Here is a 21,970-nt window from a genome sequence, read left to right as displayed (position 1 = left end):
CCAATTGAATTTCTGTAATATACTGTGAATGGGTGTATTGTTGCTTGAGAAGCACTCCAGTGATGACCTTGTGTAGCATCCTGAATAATGAAACTGTAATTCTCTGAAAAATCACCAATGATAATAAACTCATCGGGCTTTATTTCATTTTTCAGCTACTTTAAATAATTTGCTTGGGACTTTGCAATGAAGTTGTGTACAGTATCTTGAATTTTTTAAGCCAACCAATGAAGTTATTAATGAAATTTACATTGTCACTTTTCACTATAATCATATCGGCCCTGTCAGTTGTCGTCCATTCCTTGTACTAAATTTCTAGTAAATTTCTCTATAACAATGACGTCAACATTTCTGATGGATTTCTGATAGATACATTTATAGTTCCTTACGTTCAGGAGCATATTTTTCTTCACTTGTTGAATTTCCTGCCTCTGTTTGTAAACCTTATTCGCTTGTTGATTTGTCGACCTTACTTTCAGTCCCAACAACTTCACTAATTATTTCAATTTTTGAAATCCTATGGCAAAAGCGTTCGCAAATAGCATCACCTACCACTAAATGCGGGACTTTTTTTACACATGCTACTTGTCACTTTTCTTTTACAGACTTGTGACGAATGTTTTTAAGGTCTGAAAGTGTTGCAACACCACAGATGACTCCAACTTTTCGTCTTTAATTTAGGCATATTGAACACTTACAACTTACAATGACAGAACAGATCAAACTCGCCGTCTAAACTGAAGGGAAGAAGTTACAATGACAGGACAGAACAGAACAAAATCACCCTCTAAACTGAAGGGAAAAAGTTGCGCTGAGATTATAACAGGAAAAAAACAAACTCTCACGTGAAATCTATTAATGCACCATTGAGCAGATGTTATAACATCAGGAATTTGTCATATTGATCGCTAAGCACGCGTATGGGTGTCTGGTATGAGCACGGGACGTAGTACACTGCACGTGACTTTGATCCTTAACGATAACATTTGCAATTCTGGTTTATTTAATATTTACCAAAGTATTAGAGATTCCATCATAAAATTTTTGTAATAGATTAAGAAACTGTTTAATCTCACCATAAAAAAATAGAGGATGGTAAAAAAAATATTTGATTTGAAAATATTAACATTTCTTTATTTTACTGTAAGTTTCAATACATGCTCGAAGTAAAAATCCATAATAACTTTCAGTAAGTTTAAATGCATAGAGTTATCATTGTATTGGCACAATTTTTACGTTTATACAATGAAGCATATCATTTTAATAATATTTTTAACAACAGTCTACATATCAACTCCCCGAATATTTCACCCTCCATTACTTTTCAACCATTGGTGATATGAAGTTCATATTAAACCATTTAACTATTTATTATTATGACATTCATTTACTAGAATATTGAAAAAATCCAGAACTTGACATTGCGAATTTTAAAATTTTATATGGAATGACCCAGCAGTAAAATAATGGCGACTACATTAGAACAGCAGTTACAAGAAACAGCTGAAGATCGTTTCATAATGACAGTGTCAATAGTGGTGGCAATGACAGGATGGTGACCATGGTAATTATTGTGAAGTTGTTTCCCCAAGTGCAGAGGCAATTACAGGAATGGGAATATTGCAAAATTGCCTTTCTGCTTCAGATAGTGATGGCTACTAGTGATGACAGTGTTCGAGAAGCTATATGAACTAGAAAAACAGACAGAGTTTTTGCAAAACATAAAAAAAACTAAAATATCGAACTGCTTTACGATTTATTTAAGTAGGTTATTTTACGATGCTGTATCAACATCTTAGGTTATTTAACATCTGAATGATATGAAGCTGATATTGCCGGTGAAATGAGTCCAGGGTCCAGCACCAAAAGTTACCCCGCATTTGCTCAAATTGGGTTGAGGGAAAACCCTGGAAAAAACCTCAACCAGGTAACTTGCCCTGACCAGGATTCGAACCCGGGCCACCTGGTTTCGCGGCCAGCCGTGCTAACCATTACTCCACAGGTGTGGACCTACTTTACCAGAAAAAAAAAAAATAGTAAAAATTACATGTCATTTTGTGGGTGAGTTAGGAGACCTACAGATTACTGTAATTTTGTACCATTAAATCATTCCCCTCAAATTACACCACTTTTCCCCTAATCCCTTGTAAAATGTAGAAGAGGGGTTTTAATATATATACAAGGTCTGGCAGAATGGTCTCCCTGATTTGAAACATAAATAAAAAAAAACATAGATCCCATTTAAAATTTTTTATTTTACCATCTTACAGAAGAATGCTTGCCATTTTAACATCACTTTGTTTTAAATAAAATATCGTCCAAATGCTTGCCCTCACGAGCTATACACTCCTGAAACAGTGACTGTGAGTCCTTCTTTCTCAAAAAAATATGGCCCTATTACCCCAAATTGTGCAACAGCACACCAAACAGTAACATGCTCGCTGTGAAGAGGTCGCTGATGCATTTCTCTAGGATTTTCTGGAGCCCAATCCCGATGGTTTTGTTTGTTGATGCAGCCCGACAAATGAAAATGAGCTTAGCACTACTGGAACATCTTTTCCAATATGATTTTGCAAGTATCTTAGCGGTTGAGTGGTTGAGTCAGTCACATTGCTGAAGTTCCTGAACCACTGTAACTTTGTAGGGATAGAACTTGAGGTCTAGGTGTACGATTCGTCTGACACTCCAGTCAGATATTCCCAGTATCACAGCATGTTTAAAGGCTGAACATTGTATTGTGGAAATGTAACAGTAAGCCTCACTACTGCGATATTCTCAGGAGTTCAAACATTGCAACATCTACTGGGCGATTTCTGTTTCAAAGTTGAACCTTTTGTCTGAAATTTCTCACCCATAACAGTATTGTTTTCTTATCAGGAATTATTTCGCATCAACCTACTCCAAAATGGGTAGGAAATTGCCACTGCTTTGCAATCACAGAATAGCCATATTTAAAATGCTTCAACAACAAAATGCACAACATTCAGCTATCCTCGCCATGATGGTAACTGAAATGGCATGGCTTGTGCTGCTCAAAGATATATGCCACTCAAGCGCAGCTATCAAGGAACCTGTGCAGCAGTCAATTCAAACCGGGGAGATCATTCTGCCAGACTCTGTATAATTACATCTACATATATGCAGCATGGAAGCAATATTATTGTACAAGTAATTATGCAATAAATTATTTCAATTTCTTTTAAGTACCAAGTACCTGCTGTCATAAATACAATTTTTCAACAATAATAACATATAGTTAATATTATCAAAAGGCATTTTCAAGTACAAATATGTTATACAGTAAAACCTCTATTATCCGTGGTAATGAAAGGGGTGGGCTGAATGGTTAATCGAAAAAATCGGATAATCCATACCATAAAACATTTTCGTAAATTTGTGAATAATGCTTACACTTTCGTAATTTTCTCCATGACCTTGTATTCAACATGCTAGGTAGTGCACCAGAAATTCACTGATTTATGTCTGGTTATTAATGACGGGTTTTTAAGGGGCAAGAAAACTCTTCTGTGGGAAGATAGAATTAGTAGAGGTCTCATGTTGTATATTTACATACTTTATACAGGGTGATTCACGGGGAAAGTTAAAAAATTTAGGATGTGAATTCTCAAGTCATTGTGAGTCAAAAAGTTCATATGAATATAGGTCCATTTTCGAACAGTTACGGAGTTATGGCTCTTTGATTTCACAAAAACTTCTGAGATTCCATTGTACTAACTCGTATTTAGAGACAGATTACGAACAAATTTAAAGTATATATTCACATAAGCATAGATACCTAATATTCTAGAAGTCGGGATCGATGTTTTCGCACATTTTCAAAGGTACCTCCTTCTGCTTCAATGCACTGTTGCGCTCTGGCGTGAATCGCGCTCCTCGCTTGGGAGAGTTGCACGTGGCCGTTCTTATGCCGCATCCAAAATACGGTCGATTAGCGCCTCTCTCGTTTCCCGTTCCTTTGCTATACCAAGTCTTTCATCCAACCCCACAGACAGTAAATACTCTTCGATATGGTACCCTTCTGTTCGGAAAGTGTCGTTCATATTCAGCGACGGCATGCAATGTACTTCCATCGCACAAATCATAAATATATACAATATCGGCATATTCTGTAGTCGAAAATTTATAAGGTATCTTGAAAAACACAACTTAACACTTACGACAATTAAATCTGTATAACTACTGTACTGTAGGTAGTTGACTAAACTGCTGTGATAAGTGATGGCGTATTTGTTGTGACATTTGTAATGCCCCACCACCCGGTTTGTTTCTCTTCTCTTATCTACATCGCTCACAATGCAGATTCCAATGTTACGTCATTCATTGCGATTGGTGACCTTGTCTCAAGTCAGCAGCATATCGCTGGCTAAATGTTACAAGGGTGTATATAGTAATATTTCTGATATAAACATAGAATCTTGTAATATTGAGCCAGCGATATGGTAACGTCTGATTCACATTGGGGCAAGACTTTTACCAAAAAAATGCTTCTAGCTCTGCCATCGTTCGAAAACGGACCTATGTTCATATGAACTTTTTCACTCAAAATGGCCTAAGATATCATGTCCTAAATTTTTTACCTTTCCTCGTGAATCACCCTGTATACTGTAGCCTCGATTTTTATTAAATTGCACAAGGTTGTGACGCCAGACTTGTATTCTGAGATGAACCACAGTTTCTCGTTCCCCAAACCACTCTATTTGCACTTTTTTATACTTAGTACAACATGATTTCTTTTGATACCCGTGAAAGACATTTTATATAGAAATTATACAGTATGACAACTCCAACAGTAGACCATACTGTGTAAGGGTTAAAGTGTTGTAATAACCCTCTCTAGAAAAAGTAACGTCCTAATATAATGTACAGTACTTCATATATTTATGTAACAAAAAAAGTCCGAGAGAAAGACAGTCAGATAATCCACCAATTGGTTAATAGAGTGACGGATAATCAGGGTTCTACTGTATTCTGATTTGTAAAAATCTCAATGGCAAGAAACAAAATAATGAAGAAACCTCTGGATTAAATTAGAAAGCCAATGAAAACAAATGAGAGTCAAGAAATAGACAATTTCTCATTACATAATATGCATTTCATAACTGAGTTTTTTTGTCATGTTATAAATTATATTAGCCCAGAGCCTGAATATACAGAGTGATTCACGAAGTTTCACTGCCACTTAGAGTGGGCCTTTCTGAGATCAACTGGAGCAAAAGAAAAAAAAAATGTAAATAAAAAATAGGATCTGACTTATAGCTGCCACAGGTTACTGAAAATTTGAAATCAATCAATCTTATTTATGTATCCAGCTGTTTGCTGACAACATGAAGTCCACTATAGCCCACTGTAGTCTATTCAGTTTTTGTTTTTTATGAGAAATGAGGGGTATTTTGATCAGTGTTCATTATAGATGCCTGTTGCTAGTAGCTAGAGTTGGGGTGTAGTCAATATATACTGCAGGGCTGTGTCTTCTGTAACTGGTACTGATGATTTTAATTTACTTCTTTTGTGGTTTATGAATGGACAGTATAGAAGACTGTGTTCCAGATCTTCATCATGATTATTATACCACACAGAAGTAGGATTATCAGAAAGGTGAAATCGCTGTAGGTACAATTGTGTGACAATCCGACCTGTTCTGGCTCTTGTTAAAAATGTTTGAACATGTCTGAGCAAGTTTTTGCACATTTCTAGGTCATTTGGTTTCTTTTGTACAGACTGTAAAATTTTTCCTTTGTCAGAAGAGAGCCAATTGTTGATCCATAGGTTTATAAAATGAGACTTTACTGAAGGAAAAGCACTGAAAAAATTTGAAAGTAGTGGAAAAATGTAATAATATCACTACATAAAAAACAAAAAATGGCTACAGTTCCCACTCTTATAACTGCTTACTTGTTGTAAACTTCATCTGCTCATCAATTCTTAGTTTTACAAGAGATTTTCAAATGTGTCTCCCTGTACCTCCACATACTTGGTCGCAAGCTTATGATTCACATGCGTCACATTCCTTATCAAGGCTGTTCCTTATGATTGCTGTGGCATCCATAATGCGCACAATTAATTCTTCAAGTACATTTACCTTAATCTGGTACACAAGATGCTTCATTCATCCCCATAGTCAATAATGAAGAGGTGCCAAATCTTGAGACCTGGCTGTCCACAATCAATTCAATGGTGTGAGAAATACTGGTTTTGATGATTTCTTATTGCAAGGGTGAAATGAACAGGCACCACATAAAGTTGGAAGTGCATATTAAGTCTCGTTCCAAGAGGAACATCTCTAGTAACTGTGGCAATTTGTTTTGTAGAAAGTGTAGGTATATGTAGGGTATCCAACTTTTATCACAAAAATACGGGAGATTAGTCACAACAAATTTTAGTACAATTTTTTGGGTTGTGAAGCCAGGATTCATTGATGATATGGTTTATTTTTTAATATAAAACTATGAATTTAATTATAACACAAATATGATTTAAGTCACAATATTGAGTAAAATAATATTTTAAAATATGCATGTTTCTTACTTTTAACTTATTTAGCCTATTATCACCAGGATGCTGCACAATATTTTTTTATCTTACAATTCAAACTAAACAAACTCTTTCCATCAGTCACAATTTTATTGATTATGATCATTGCGTCTGACTTTATTACTTCCAAGCTGCTTTGATTTCTCTGCTCTGCCCATTTACTGTTCAACATTAGGAATACTTTCACTGTGGACATTTGATCCTGCTATACTTAACATGATGTCTAAAATTTTAACATTTTACTGAGTTTATTATTATATTACAATAAAAATAGCGAACACTGATGTATGAAAAATACGGAAGAATTAGAAGAGCAATACAGGAGTCAGGAGGATAAAAAAAAAGCTAAAAAACGGGACTTCCTACAAAAATACAGGAGAGTTGGTCACCCTAGGTATTGCCACCATTTAAGTTTCCAGGTAAAATGAATGGTCCCGTCAGTTGTTCATATAGAACACCACACAGAATTTACACAGAATCGATGTTGAAAATTGGTTTTCTCTGTGGCTTTAGGGTTAATATCTGCCCATTCATGTAAGTTATTAATGCCATCCTGTGTGAATTGTGACTCATCAGTGAACATACAGCAAACTTCGTTTTTAACGAATCTCTGATGAGAAATTACTTTTTTTTTCCTGAAATACGGGTTTTCCTTATAAGGGGGTTTACTTAAAAAGCAAAGGAAAGGCTAAAATAACTAGTAACTAACGTGTGTTATATACCAAACATTATAACAATTATTTAATTAGGACTACAATTTTTATTTGTAACAAATTTCATTATATTTTCTAACTCAAATGGTGAGGTACGAATGTTTTTCTGTTTGGTTCAACTTGAACCACACTGAAGCTCGGCATTGAAAATTTCTTCTTCCATCTTCATTATTTCCCATAATGAAGTAGCTGGCAAACTATATCTTTTTGTCATATGCGATAGTGTTATTTGAGGATTGGCCTCGACATCCCTTATTTTTTTCACTTTCTGTCCAATAATTAATTTCTTCCATTTAGTTGCCATTATAACAATATACAAACAGCACAAACTTAAAAAAAAAAAAAAAAAAAAAAAAAATTGGAAACAGGATCTACACAACTCGCGAAAACAAAGCAACCACTGTGTGAAAGTAATGCAAAGCCAGACCATAAAGAACAACGCAGCCGCATTACTATTGATTGGTATGCGCTATTGAATATGATGGTACTATTAATGAAAGTTGAATCCATATTTCGGGCTACATTATCACAAAACCCACTTGAAAAGTATTCTTTAAACCAGGTTTCCTTAAATGCGGGAATTATATTATTCTTATGATGGTAATTTGGCTGGGATTTAACAGATTATTTCTTAAAAATGGGAATGTTAAAACGAGATTTTACTGTAATACAGTGGTAAAACTCTCTACCATTTCTGTTTAACCAGGTGCAGAACTCGACAAGATGGGAATGATCTTGTGGCTCTAAATGTTGCACTTCTTGAAGATGATACAGATACAGTTCACTTACATGTAAAGTCCTCCATACCTTTGACTGAGTAACACAGAATCACCAAGCTACATGTCTTGTTGAAATTCAAGGACTGCATTCTACAATATTGAGGATGTTTTCTCCTTCTGCTGTATCATGTTGCTGATGTCCTTCAAACTGAATACGAATACTGGGAGTGAACCAGTTTGCCTTAGTGTGTTAAATGTTCCACTAATAGTTTTAGGATTCTGAATCCTACGATTAGGATAATGGCAGTGATATTCAGCCACAACAGTTGTTGCATTTCCCTCACACACCATAAATAAATAACATATCAGTATATTCCTCAGTTGTAAATTTATTTAGCATCTTAAGACAACTAACAAGCTGCTAATTCCACAATGTATGAATATCAACTGAACGTGCAATAAATAACTCTTGATGCACTGCAAAGTAAGTGCATACGCTGACATTTGAGAACTCTATTAATACCAATACAATTATTATATGAGATAAGAAAAAAAATTTATTAGGAAAACATGTTTTAAATCACTTCAGGAAAATGCTTCATTAATAGTGGTAAAACTTCGTGAATCATCCTGTATATGCATTAAAAGTTGATATTTTTACCCAGGACAGTTTATAACATACAAGTCATATTCCCACTCATTTGAGAAGCCACTGTTGTCAATATTTCACTTTGGTATCATTAATGGACCTTCAATGTCACACGTCAACATGTGGTTTACAGGATTCATTTGCCAGTCTTTGTGACTTGTTATCCAATGTTAGATTGAAGTGTCTTGTGGATCAAGCTTAAAATCGTAGTAAATGGATACCACATTCAGTCCAGCATACTCGGTGACATTCTTAACTTTTAGTGCAAGCATTTCTGGACTATATATATTTCTTTTTTCCAATGTAGCTTAGAACTTGACCAAAGGCCATTCTCTTAAAACATACAATACATGCAATGCAAAGTATAAACAAACAAAGATCTGAAATATAAACAGTAGGTAATAAAAATATAACAAATTGTCTTAAAGTTTTTTTTTTTTGTTTATAGTTATTTTCTTTAACTAATACTCGGAAGACATATATAAATGAACTCATTTAATACACACCCAAGTAAGATGAACTTTCGTTTCCTGAACTGTACACAAAGGTCATTATTTATTAATACAATAATTCCAAAGATAAGACATTTGACGTCAATTATGTATTGCATGGCTTAAGTACATAGATGGACTTAATTCTATATAAATTTACATAAAGTAGCTGTATGTAACCACTTCTAATATAATTCTTCTATATTTTATGAAACTCGATATTCAAAAGTGGTTCATTTGCACATAAAAATGTATTTAGTAAGGATTTAGTTCTGCAACAATGATGTGACTAGAACATATCAGATGATAGACGACATTAAGATATATGGATCACATGCGGAAACTAAGAGGAAGGCAGAAAATAGGAAAGATTGGAGAATATTGGGTTTGCAGTGAAAGACCTGTCCATGGGTAGAACACTTATGTATGTATGTATGTATGTATGTATGTATGTATGTATGTATGTATGTATGTATGTATGTATGTATGTATGTATGTATGTATGTATACTTGGCTTACATAATCTAGTGTGGTGTGGAAACTTTTGTAGACAGTCTAACAAAATTCCCAACGAAGGTACAAATAATTTTGGATATAACATTTTCTTCAAAACTTTGGGGTTAGCGAACATATGCTCATTTTATTTCATTATCCCTTCATTTTGTACAAAAAAAAAAAAAGTAATCCCTATTTTGTTTTATTATTATTATTATTATTATTATTATTATTATTATTATTATTATTATTATTATTATTATTCGATAGAGAGAGACATTTTATATGATATTCTTACTGAATTTGGTATTCCCAAGAAACTAGTTCGATTAATTACAATGTGTCTCAGTGAAACGTATAGCAGAGTCCGTATACGTCAATTTCTGTTAGATGCATTTCAATTCACTTAGGGCTAAAGCAAGCAGATGCACTATCACCTTTACTTTTTAACTTTGCTCTAGAGTATGCCATTAGGAAAGTCCAGGATAACAGCGAGGGTTTGGAATTGAACAGGTTACATCAGCTGCTTGTCTATGCGGATGACGTGAACATATTAGGAGAAAATCCACAAACGATTAGGGAAAACACAGGAATTTTACTTGTAGCAAGTAAAGAGATAGGTTTGGAAGTAAATCCCGAAAAGACAAAGTATATGATTATGTCTCGTGACCAGAATATTGTATGAAATGAAAATATAAAAATTGGAAATTTATCTTTTGAAGAAGTGGAAAAATTTAAATACCTGGGAGCAACAGTAACAAATATAAATGATACTCGGGAGAGAATAAATGTGCCTGTTATTATTCGGTTGAGAAGCTTTTATCATCCGGTCTGCTGTCAAGAAATCTGGAAGTTAGAATTTATAAAATAGTTATATTACCGGTTGTTCTTTATGGTTGTGAAACTTGGACTCTTACTTTGAGAGCGGAACATAGATTAAGGTGTTTGAGAATAAGGTTCTTAGGAAAATATTTGGGGCTAAGAGGGATGAGGTTACAGGAGAATGGAGAAAGTTACACAACACAGAACTGCACGCATTGTATTCTTCACCTGACATAATTAGGAACATTAAATCCAGACGTCTGAGATGGGCAGGGCATGTAGCACATATGGGCGAATCCAGAAATGCACAGAGTGTTAGTTGGGAGGCCAGAGGGAAAAAGGCCTTTGAGAAGGCCGAGACGTAGATGGGAAGATAATATTAAAATGGATTTGAGGGAGGTGGGATATGATGATAGAGACTGGATCAATCTTGCTCAGGATAGGGACCAATGGCGGGCTTATGTGAGGGTAGCAATGAACCTCCGGGTTCCTTAAAGGACAGTAAGTATCACTATTATTATTATTATTATTATTATTATTATTATTATTATTATTATTATTATTATTATTATTATTACTCAAGTATGACCTCTTAAATTTTACTAAAAATGATTATGTGTCGTAAAGGCACAAGGGGGTATGTTTTCATGACCTTAGCACTAGATTAAGTAGTATGGTCAGCAGCATGCTCTGACTATCTTTTACTCCCGAAGTTCTGCTACTTAATTTGAGAGAAGGCTGAGTGGATCCCAGGCCTGTTCTGTAAGGTTAAGCAATGAGAAAAATCGCACCACCACCTGGGATTGAACCCACGACCTTCTAGTCCATAGCCAGTTGCTCTATCAAATGAGCTACCCAGCCACCATGTGTATAGTTTCTGGATAAATTGACTTGTAAATACTGAGTATGAACAAAATCTGTCCAACAGTGTATAATCGCAACCACGTTTTTAGTATCAATGATGCTGAGAACAAATTATGAGAAAATCTCGAAATCGATTTTTTTTAATCTTGTCTTACACTTTGCATAATGCAAAAGTAAAAAGATACATCAATTATTATTTCAACAGTTATAAAATTGTAACAATATGAAGTGCATAAACATCAACATTTTCAGTATATAATATAATAAATTACATATGACTTAAAACAAAACATAAAACTTACCAAAACTTTCAGGATCACTATCCCAGAGTTCAAGATCATCACGTGTCAGCAGGAAGTAATGTGTTACTAGTTTTCGGCACATTTCTGTCAGTGTATTTGCTGTGAAGAATGACATCTTTATCTGATGTGCACGTAATGTTCCAGGCTCTTTTGTTTCTGGGTATAAATAAGAAAAAATTATACAATCTTTACTATTTCAAGGAAGAGATATACCTGAATACCTTAATATACTTATAATATAATTTCCAACATTGCTTTCTTAAAGTTTAAAAAAACTCACCTTCTATCACTTTTGCTGGTTTATATTCTGCACAAAGCAGAATTCCTTTAATGAGGTTCAAACATTGAATAATAAACCTCTCGAACAGAAGAGTCTCGCCAGAAGGTGTGAACACATAATACACAGCAAATTCCAGTGACGGTTGTATCAGATCAACATAGGAGAAGGGATGGTGCTCTAATACAGCAATTAGTACCTTTGTGAGATGTATTATGAACTTTTCACACAGTTCCAACAGATTTGTACCTCTGCTGCGAAGTGACTTTCCTAAAAAAATATAAATGTTCAAATCATTCAACCGACACTTCTGAGAACTAAATTCAAAACCTATAAACATCCAAAATGAACATGTCCCAAAAGAAACAAGTTATACAATCAAATGAAAACCTGCAATATCTCACACATCATTCCATGTCGAATGAACACAGGACACAACCCAACCTTCTTGGATAGTCATGAAACTTTGCACATTTAACGATTTTGTAGTTTGAATTAATTTTGTTAAGAATTAAAAATCTCGGATGAATACTTTTTTTGGAATTAATATTTAAATTAAAAAAAAAAAAATCGGATATTTTCACCTTACTTCTTAATGTTAGAATTTAAATATATCTCAAGTTGTAATTGAGCAACAAGACTTTTAAAGATGTCATTTTGAAGCTTATGATGTTGATGTTGTGTTACAAAACAACACTGTAAAAACCTTGAACCACATTTGAAGGTCATGTGTTAAGAACATTGGCCTTGAATTTCTCAAACATAGTAAAATTTTAAAATTATTGGGGGGAGGGGGGGGGGAGAGAAATTCACACATTACAATAATCTCGTAATTTTCCCCACATGAATGACACATTAATACGTTTTATGTCTAAAATTCACATATTAAGAATATGTTTTTGGACAGAACTGTAACAGTAGGATTAATACTTACTGCACTCCAACATAGTCTTTGCACGATCAAATACCATATTGAGAAAGTGCACTGCATCTGTAGATTCATGAGGCTTCTTAAAACCGTGTACTGTCAACTTTCTCAATATCCTCAATGCCAGCAAAGCTTTTTCTAATGTTGCTCCCATCTCGTTATTATTTGTATTTACCTGTTGTACATTAAAAAAACATTTCAGGAACTGCATAACTATATTTGGAGAAAGGTTCACTTCTATGTGACATCCAAATATAAGAAAATCTAATTTATCACAATGTGGTTTTCAAGCATCACTCTTTGGCATATTAGAAACTGATATAGTGCTACACAGACAACAAAACACATGCATAACATGAACCATGTGTAAAAAGAGCACAAGGATTCAATAGTGATGAGATGAGATCATTAAAACTTATAATTTTAAGTGTTGCAACAAAGAACACGCTATTTTTGAGCATCTTTTCTCTAGTAGAAGGTAAGTCAGATCCTTGCAAAATGTGTGAATGAGGATAATACGGTACAAAACACACAAAGGAAAAATACAGCCGAAACTTTCATAAACAATAAAGTGATTAACACAATTCAACTGAAAAAAAGAACAGGACAAAAATGCCAAGTTTTACAAAAAGAAAAGGTAGATGAAAATGGTTCTTAATCAGGGGAGGAGAGGGGGGGAAATAATAAAAATGTTCATCTTCTCTTTTAAAAAATATATGTAATTTATAGTTAATATTACATTTACAAGATATCATTAATATAAAGCGCTTAACACAAACAGTACAAACCTGTGCCAAAAAGTTCTCCACGTGACTATTCCATAAGTTGAGGACGAAGGAGAACACATTACCAGTAAGTTCTTGGAACAACCTGCGGTCTCCCGCCAATCTTTTTGAAGAAAGTGTCTTAATAACATGATGTAACATCAATAATGCTCGATGTTGAATCAAAGGGTCTTCACTTTTCACAGCAGTCAAAAGGGTAGGAACCAATTCAGGCCACTCACGGGGACAATCAAACCTAAATATAAGACACTAACATTATTATTATTATTATTATTATTATTATTATTATTATTATTATTAATACAGTAAAACCTTTTAACAAATCTCTGGGGTACTCATTTTTAACTTCCATCTCCCAAATATGTGGGTTTTCCTTAAAAGGAAGTTTTCACTTAATATGAGCAAGGAAGGGCTTTAAAATAAAAATTAAAACAACTCTTAGGCTTTTATCCATATTAAATTACGTATTCTTAATACTCTTGCTGCTTCCTATTGAGCAATTCGGATTGTTCTTTGGCACCACTCAGAGGACACATGTGAATAGAAGATTTCTACAGACATGAATAACATTACTGGGTTGCAAGATGGCAGATGGAATCGTAGCGAAGAGCTTAGCATTGGACACCAACTAATTAAACATATTCGTATTCTTATCTGAGGACCTTACCATCCTCTATTGAACATTGTGGAACAGATCCTGGCATAGTTCAGTTCATTAAGAGCACTCAGCATGGCAAGCTGAGGGGATCCTGGGTTTGATTCTCAGTGTCGGAACAAATTTTTCTCCATTAATAATAGTAAATGTACGACAAGGTTGCTCTGTATCACTTACTCTGTTCAACATCTACTTGAAAGATTTAGTGAAGAACTGTTTTCAGAACATGGGAGGAATGATAGTAGGAGGATGAATAAAGTTCATAAGATTTGCTGATGATATAGCATTGTTAGTAGAAGATAAGATGATGATAAAAATAAAGAAGGTGAACTTGCGAATTCTAAATGAAGGAGTAGAGCAAATGAATAGCTTCGAATACATGGGTTGTAGCCTACTATAAGCAGTAATATGAGCTGCTGCCAGGAAGTCAAAAGCAGGATAGCAACGGCAAAGTAAACTTTTAATAGAAAAAGGAGCATATTGTGTGGGTCTCTGGGAAAAGAACGAAGGAAGATACTACTGAAGTGCTTTGTGTGGAGTGTGGCATTGTATGAGGAGAAACCTGAACATTACGACAAAGTGAAGAAAAACTAGAAGCATTTGAAATGTGGATATGGAGAAATATGAAGCATGTGAAATGGACAGAGAGAATAAGAAACAAAGCTGTGTTGGAAAGAGTGAGTGAAGAAAGAATGATGCTGAAACTGATCAGGAAAACAAAAAGGAACTGATTGGATCACTGGCTGAGAAGAAACTGCCTACTGAAGAATGCATTGTAAGGAATGGTGACGGGAGAAGAGTTCAGGGCAGAAGAAAAAATCAGATGATAGACTATAGATATGGATCATATGCAGAAACTAAGAGGAAGACAGAAAATAGGAAAGAATGGAGAATGTTGGGTTTGCAGTGAAAGACCTGTATGAATTAATCAATTAATAGCAGTAATTAGAGATGGGACAATACTGCTTTTTGTCAATACTCAATACCCAATACTTACTTACTTACAAATGGCTTTTAAGGAACCCGAAGGTTCATTGCCGCCCTCACATAAGCCCGCCATCGGTCCCTATCCTGTGCAAGATTAATCCAGTCTCTATCATCATATCCCACCTCCCTCAAATCCATTTTAATATTATCCTCCCATCTACGTCTCGGTCCCTAAAGGTCTTTTTCCCTCCGGTCTCCCAACTAACACTCTATATGCATTTCTGGATTCGCCCAAATGTGCTACATGCCCTGCCCATCTCAAACATCTGGATTTACTGTTCCTAATTATGTCAGGTGAAGAACACAATGCGTGCAGTTCTGCGTTGTGTAACTTTCTCCATTCTCCTGTAATTTCATCCCTCTTAGCCCCAAATATTTTCCTAAGAACCTTATTCTCAAACACCCTTAACCTATGTTCCTCTCTCAGAGTGAGAGTCCAAGTTTCACAACCATACAGAACAACTGGTAATATAACTGTTTTATAAATTCTAACTTTCAGATTTTTCGACAGCAGACTGGATGATAAGAGCTTCTCAACCGAATAATAACACGCATTTCCCATATTTATTCTGCGTTTAATTTCCTCCCAAGTGTCATTTATATTTGTTACTGTTGCTCCAAGATATTTGAATTTTTCCACCTCTTCGAAGGACAATACCCAATACTGATACCAAAATTTTGACACTGATACCCATTACTCAATACTCAATTGTTAAAAACTTATTTGTAAACTTTCCAGATGATATAGAATGTACAGCACACTGTTGAATGGTCAGACACAAACGAACTACACACTACAGTATTGACAGTAACATTATAATCTGCTGAAAGAAACCTCGAAGCTGCGAGAGAAACGTTAGGTAAAGTATTTTGAATTGAATTGAATTTAACGAAGTGGGGCGCTATGGCCCAGCACTGCGACCTTGTTCAGATCTATTGCGCTAGCCCTCTGGTGACGCATTCCCAACCCACACAGTCCAACCACGCTAAAGTTCTCTGGACCAGGTTTCGAGCAGGCAACCCCACTCGTCCCTAGGCCAACCCCTCCATGTGTTGCCGGCCGGCATTTGGGGAACGCTACGTAATGATAATGAAATTGAGAAATGGTGACGGAATGGTGTAAAAGCCTAATTTGGGGAAAATTGGGAGAACCCCGGGAAAAACTCCAACTGCGCACTTGTCTGCCACAAGTGTCACTATGGATTTTTTCAATGAAAAAATTGAAAAAATCCGACCTGACCGGAAATCGAACCCAAAATCCCAGACCTAACCGGAAATCGAACCCAAAATCCCAGACCTGATCAGGAATCGAACCCAGGCCACTTACGTGACAGTCTGAAGGTCTGACCATTCAGCCACCACAGAGGTTAGGGAAAGTATAATATGGTATGTCTTTTATAGTGAATTCTAATTATTTTGAAAACATTAAGAATAACACCCTTTTTTTTCTTCTCCCAAGAACTGTCATTGCAGGTAGCTAGGTAGTATGTCTCTTCTCACACTATCGTTTTCACCTCCTGTCATCAATCTTTTATTTTAAATTACAAATATTGTAACTAGTACTACGAATCTACGGTTTATTCTTCTTTTATATTTATGGTATTGCTTACATACAGTAGCGCTTAAACCTCCTGACTTTTGCAGGTGTGTCCACTTATCAGCGATAGATAACCAATAGCGGCAGTTCTGCGTTGCAATATAAGGGCATGCATACTCGCCGCTTAGAAAGTCTCAAAATAAAATAATAAGTGTGCTCGGAAAATTGGTATGTTGTAGGGACCCTGCATGTATGTATGATGAATGTTTAATGTTTTCTGAACACACAGAAACATAAATCACATTTCTACCTCCAGTGGTTTCAATTTTATGGGTTAATATCGCGTGTAAACCATGTATTAACCAGGACCACGTATTAGGCGGGTATACTAATGTTTACTTATATACAGTATCTATTAGCATTTTTCTTTATTTAAATACATGATACATTAAGAATATGGTTACTATTACTATTAGAGATGGGACCTCAATACTTGCAATACCTCGGTACTTACGATAATCAGTAGTATCGAACCATGTCTAATACATCAGGATAAGTTCTTGATACCTTTTCGATACTTTCAATTTCTGCATTTCAAATAATATTCAATCCTAAATCCAAGAATTTCAACACGTAGTGATCATGTTAAGATCCTCTCTCCAAAAGGCAAAAATCATTGTACCTGGCATGCACTGTTCCCTCAATTAATGATTAGAAAATATAATGCATGTTAAATATAATGCATGTATTGCCTCTACTCTTTTCCTATTGCCAGTCGGTTCAGTTAGTGAATACTGAATAACAAAAACTGGTGGTGTGGAAAGAGTATCGACTTTCATCTTATAGCTGTCAACTTCTCAAAATACCTTAAGTTATAAATAACTACTCATACAGTCGCGGTCAAACCTCCTGATGTTTCGCGAGCACCAGTAACATGCGAGCTCGATGTAGTCACTTACTACTCTCTCCGTCTCTGTCTCTCAGCGGCAGTAGTTTTAAAACTGTGGAGCATGACCCTTTACCTGAGATTGGTTTGATAGGGAGGTGCAGAGGGCTTCTTGATGATGATGATGATGATGATGATGATGATGATGATAATGATAATGATAATAATAATAATAATAATAATAAATATCATCAGACTGCATCGAATGAAAATAAGTCACAAAATATAGAAAAATTAGTTGAGTCAGACGTGAATAATCGTACTAGCTGAGTTTATATTAGTTTCTGTAATAGTTTTACTTTTATTAGGGTTAATAAAGTTGTCGAATAACACAAAGGCGCAGTGTGATAAAATAAATTGAATGATAGGCTTAATTTGAATTAGTATTTTCTGTACAAATTGATTGACATGGCCCTAAATAGCATTATGTCCATGATGTCGAAGCATAGTCTTGCAAAAACAGCGATTATTATATGCTTGCACATTTCATATATAATGCCTTCATAAAATACTCCATTTGTTGTGCTGAAGTCCCACAAAATACTCTATTTTTGTGGAATATTTTCGATGTAATTTTCAGCAATGTACTATAACAACAGTGAAACATTTTGGCCATTGAATGGAAATTTTTGCTGGCCAGTTTGTTGTCTTTTAGTGTATTGAAGTGTTTGTGAGTGTGATTACAATATGTGTTACAGGAAAAGTGCTTTCTGTGTCGGAAAAATTGGAAATCTTACAAAAGTGTGATGAAGGAAATCTTACAAAAGTGCGATGAAAACAGTACTCTTAAATAGAAACAACACTCTGATTCATTAGGAATCCCATCATCGACATTAAGGACGATAATAAAAAACTCATGACTCAATCACTGCAGCTGCGACATCGAGAGGATGTAAGCGCAGAAAAGTGAAGTGTGGTGAACATGAGGACTTGGAGAACACACACACGGTTATAAATGACTTTTTCTCGAAAGAATCAAGTACAGGACATATTGTAAATGTCTTTGACGTAAAGTACAGAAATTACATAATGGAGTAATACTGTATTACCTTTCACCACCAGTTTTTGTTATTCAGTATTCACTAATTGAACCGACTGGCAATAGGAAAAGAGTAGAGGCAACACATGCATTATATTTTCTAATCATTAATTGAGGGAACTGTGCATGCCAGGTACAATGATTTTTGCCTTTTGGAGAGAGGATCGTAACATGATCACTATGTGTTGAAATTCTTGGATTTAGAATTGAATATTATTTGAAATGCAGAAATTGAAAGTATCGAAAAGGTATCAAGGACTTATCCTGATGTATTAGACATGGTTCGATACTACTGAGTATCGTAAGTACCGAGATTGCAAGTATCGAGGTCCCATCTCTAAGAGTAATAGTAACCATATTCTTAATGCTCATTAAATGTACCATTAGCAAACATACAATATGTTTTCACAAAATCAGAGTAACATATATTCTTAAATACTGCAAATAAATTAATAATAATAATAATAATAATAGTAATAATAATAATAATAATAATAATAATAATCTGTGGCGCTACAGCCCTTGAAGGGCCCAGACCAACCAGCCAGCTGTTGGCCTCACGCCCACATGCCGAAGCAGAGGTGGACGATCATCCAACCAGAATGGAGGTATCGTGTGGTTAGCACGATGATCCCCCCCAGCCGTTATAGCTAGCTTTTGCAACCGGATTTCGCTACCTATCGTAGCTCCCCAAGTGCATCATGATGCTGGGTAGGCACTGGTCCCATACACTGGCCGAAATTTCATGAGAAAATTTCTTCCCCCATGAGGACTCGAACCAGCGCGCATTTGTAACGCGAGTCCTAGGCAGGATGCCTTAGACCATGACGCCATGGTGCGGGACATCAAATAAATTCATAGCCTGGTGTATTATATGATGTGTACTATCGATCAAGATACTGATTACAGTGTACTAATGCTACACTGTTAAGATCACACCTTGTAAAGAAACAGATCACAAACATCTGCAACACGTTCGGATTTTACTGAAATGAGTTGTGTATTCACAAATTTATTGAAATTAATTCCTTTGAAGTAGGATCAATTACAGTTTTTACAGCAGTTCTGTCAGGACTTTCAAAATCATTCCTTAAACACAATAACATTAAAATGAGGTTTGTTTTACTGTAATAATACAACACTAAACTTCTCAATCTACATTACAAATACAATTTGTTGGTTGTACATCGAACAACCGCATCTGACTGTGTCCATATTCCCAAGTAGAAACAATTTGCCAAACATTGCTATCACCATTATCTGATAATAATATCATCCAATATTAAAATCACCATATAAAAGTGTAAGAAAAATGTACAATGTAGTTTTAGATAACATCTATTACACTTCCAAATACTATTTTGTCTAGTGAAACTTTCCTGATTGAACAGTCTGAAGTACAGTTTCAAAGTATATTAATTAAAAAAGTACAAATATTAAATTTACTCTTCATGCTGTACTAATTTGTTATTACTGAGTGAACATTTCCCACTACCATTTTCTCAGTAACGAATCTTAATGGAAATGCATTCTGGTTCCTTTGCTGAGACCTTGCTTTGAAGAACAGTTCTTACACAAGTTTTATTCTATGATCTCTTACACTAGATGCAGATACTCCTTCCCCCTTAATTCCTCTGTTCATTTTTACACATAAAGCTTTAGGCATAAACATACTAAGCTATATATTATGTGTTTATTTATTTGTAAATGTATAAATTCAAAAACTGAAAACAGAAATATTTATTAATGCTTTAAAGAAAACACTGCATGCAATATGGATGTTGTACCTGGCAACTTTTGATATGAGCACAGCAAGCTGTGTCGCTATTTGATTGATAGGCTCTTGAAAATTAGATACCAAACCCTGGCGCAGTGTTGACTTCTCTGCTTCAGATAGAGCACTGAAACATGACAAATGTCCATAAAAATTAATACTTTTCGAACGAAAATAAAGTATATATAAACAAATATGTACAATTTAAAAAAGAATACAAATAAATAGAACATTTCAGCTGAAGTGAAACAATTATGGCAACCTCTTTTACACAAAAGGGCAGTTAAAAGAACATATATGATATACGATATGATATATATGTTGTTTTCTAATGCCAGACATTTGACAATGAAATCATTTGACCTCTTGCACTCCAATATTTTTCAAAGATATTGTCATGGTCAGCCACTGAAGCACAGATTTTGAGGTGTTTCGAATCCATTTCTAAGATATGATGTATGATATATATATATATATATATATATATATATATATATATATATATTGTCAAGCAACTCTTCACATGAAATGTGACCTCATATTTTTGTATATGGTGTCACCATTACCATTTGTTCCATTTACACTGACTTACAGTATTCTCCTAATAATTACTTCTTCAGTTCCCTATTGTTAAATTCATGATTTAAACTGTACTTAGCCTATCTTTTTTTCCTTACTGACTATTTAGGAAGTAATCCTAAATTACTCCCTTTCTTAATGTCATCCATGTAACTATCTCTTTCTTCCTTCATTAAATATATTCTAATCTACTCTTCATTAATAACTAATAATTTAAATCTATTTATTCTTCATTAGATCATTCTTCCTACTATCCTAATTTCAACTCTTTTTTTCACTGAATTTTATAACCACTTATTTCACACCCCACTCACTTCTTCTCTCTTCGCCATAATACAAATCTATGCCTTAACATAATGTATGCACTATTTAGGAAGTAATCCTAAATTACTCCCTTTCTTAATGTCATCCATGTAACTATCTCTTTCTTCCTTCATTAAATATATTCTAATCTACTCTTCATTAATAACCTAATAATTTAAATCTATTTATTCTTCATTAGATCATTCTTCCTACTATCCTAATTTCAACTCTTTTTTTCACTGAATTTTATAACCACTTATTTCACACCCCACTCACTTTTTCTCTCTTCACCATAATAAAAATCTATGCCTTAACATAACGTATGCACACTTATTGCTTAGCTACTTCTTACATGGATCATTTTTAATTAGTTCACTTTATTGATCACTACTCATTTACTAGCAAAACTTTCCACTAATCGCTTCTTTACCATTGAAAAATAGCAACATTGTTAGCTCCAATTCTTTCATTATTACAATGTCACTAAATTCACGTGTCATTGTTTGTTTTCTTACTCACTTAACTTATATTAGGTTTCTCACTAATCTAGCAC

General features: G+C 34.7%; 1 protein-coding gene across 3 annotated transcripts in view; it reads right to left on the bottom strand.

Moving 5' to 3' along the window:
- Window positions 1–21,970, bottom strand: part of Impbeta11 (importin beta11) — a 212,103-nt gene that overhangs the window by 139,177 nt on the left and 50,956 nt on the right. For all 3 annotated transcript variants that reach the window (XM_069833446.1, XM_069833448.1, XM_069833447.1), the window contains 5 exons: window positions 20,549–20,662; window positions 13,601–13,832; window positions 12,819–12,987; window positions 11,888–12,154; window positions 11,608–11,763 (listed from right to left, as the gene is read on the bottom strand). In XM_069833446.1, coding sequence (XP_069689547.1) covers window positions 11,608–11,763; window positions 11,888–12,154; window positions 12,819–12,987; window positions 13,601–13,832; window positions 20,549–20,662 — 938 coding nt within the window. The remainder of the gene's footprint in view (window positions 1–11,607; window positions 11,764–11,887; window positions 12,155–12,818; window positions 12,988–13,600; window positions 13,833–20,548; window positions 20,663–21,970) is intronic.

Source organism: Periplaneta americana, chromosome 8, assembly GCF_040183065.1.
Source record: "Periplaneta americana isolate PAMFEO1 chromosome 8, P.americana_PAMFEO1_priV1, whole genome shotgun sequence".
Lineage (NCBI taxonomy): Eukaryota > Metazoa > Arthropoda > Insecta > Blattodea > Blattidae > Periplaneta > Periplaneta americana.
The sequence above is the reverse complement of the archived record's forward strand: the minus strand, read 5'-3'. Positions and strand labels throughout refer to the sequence as shown.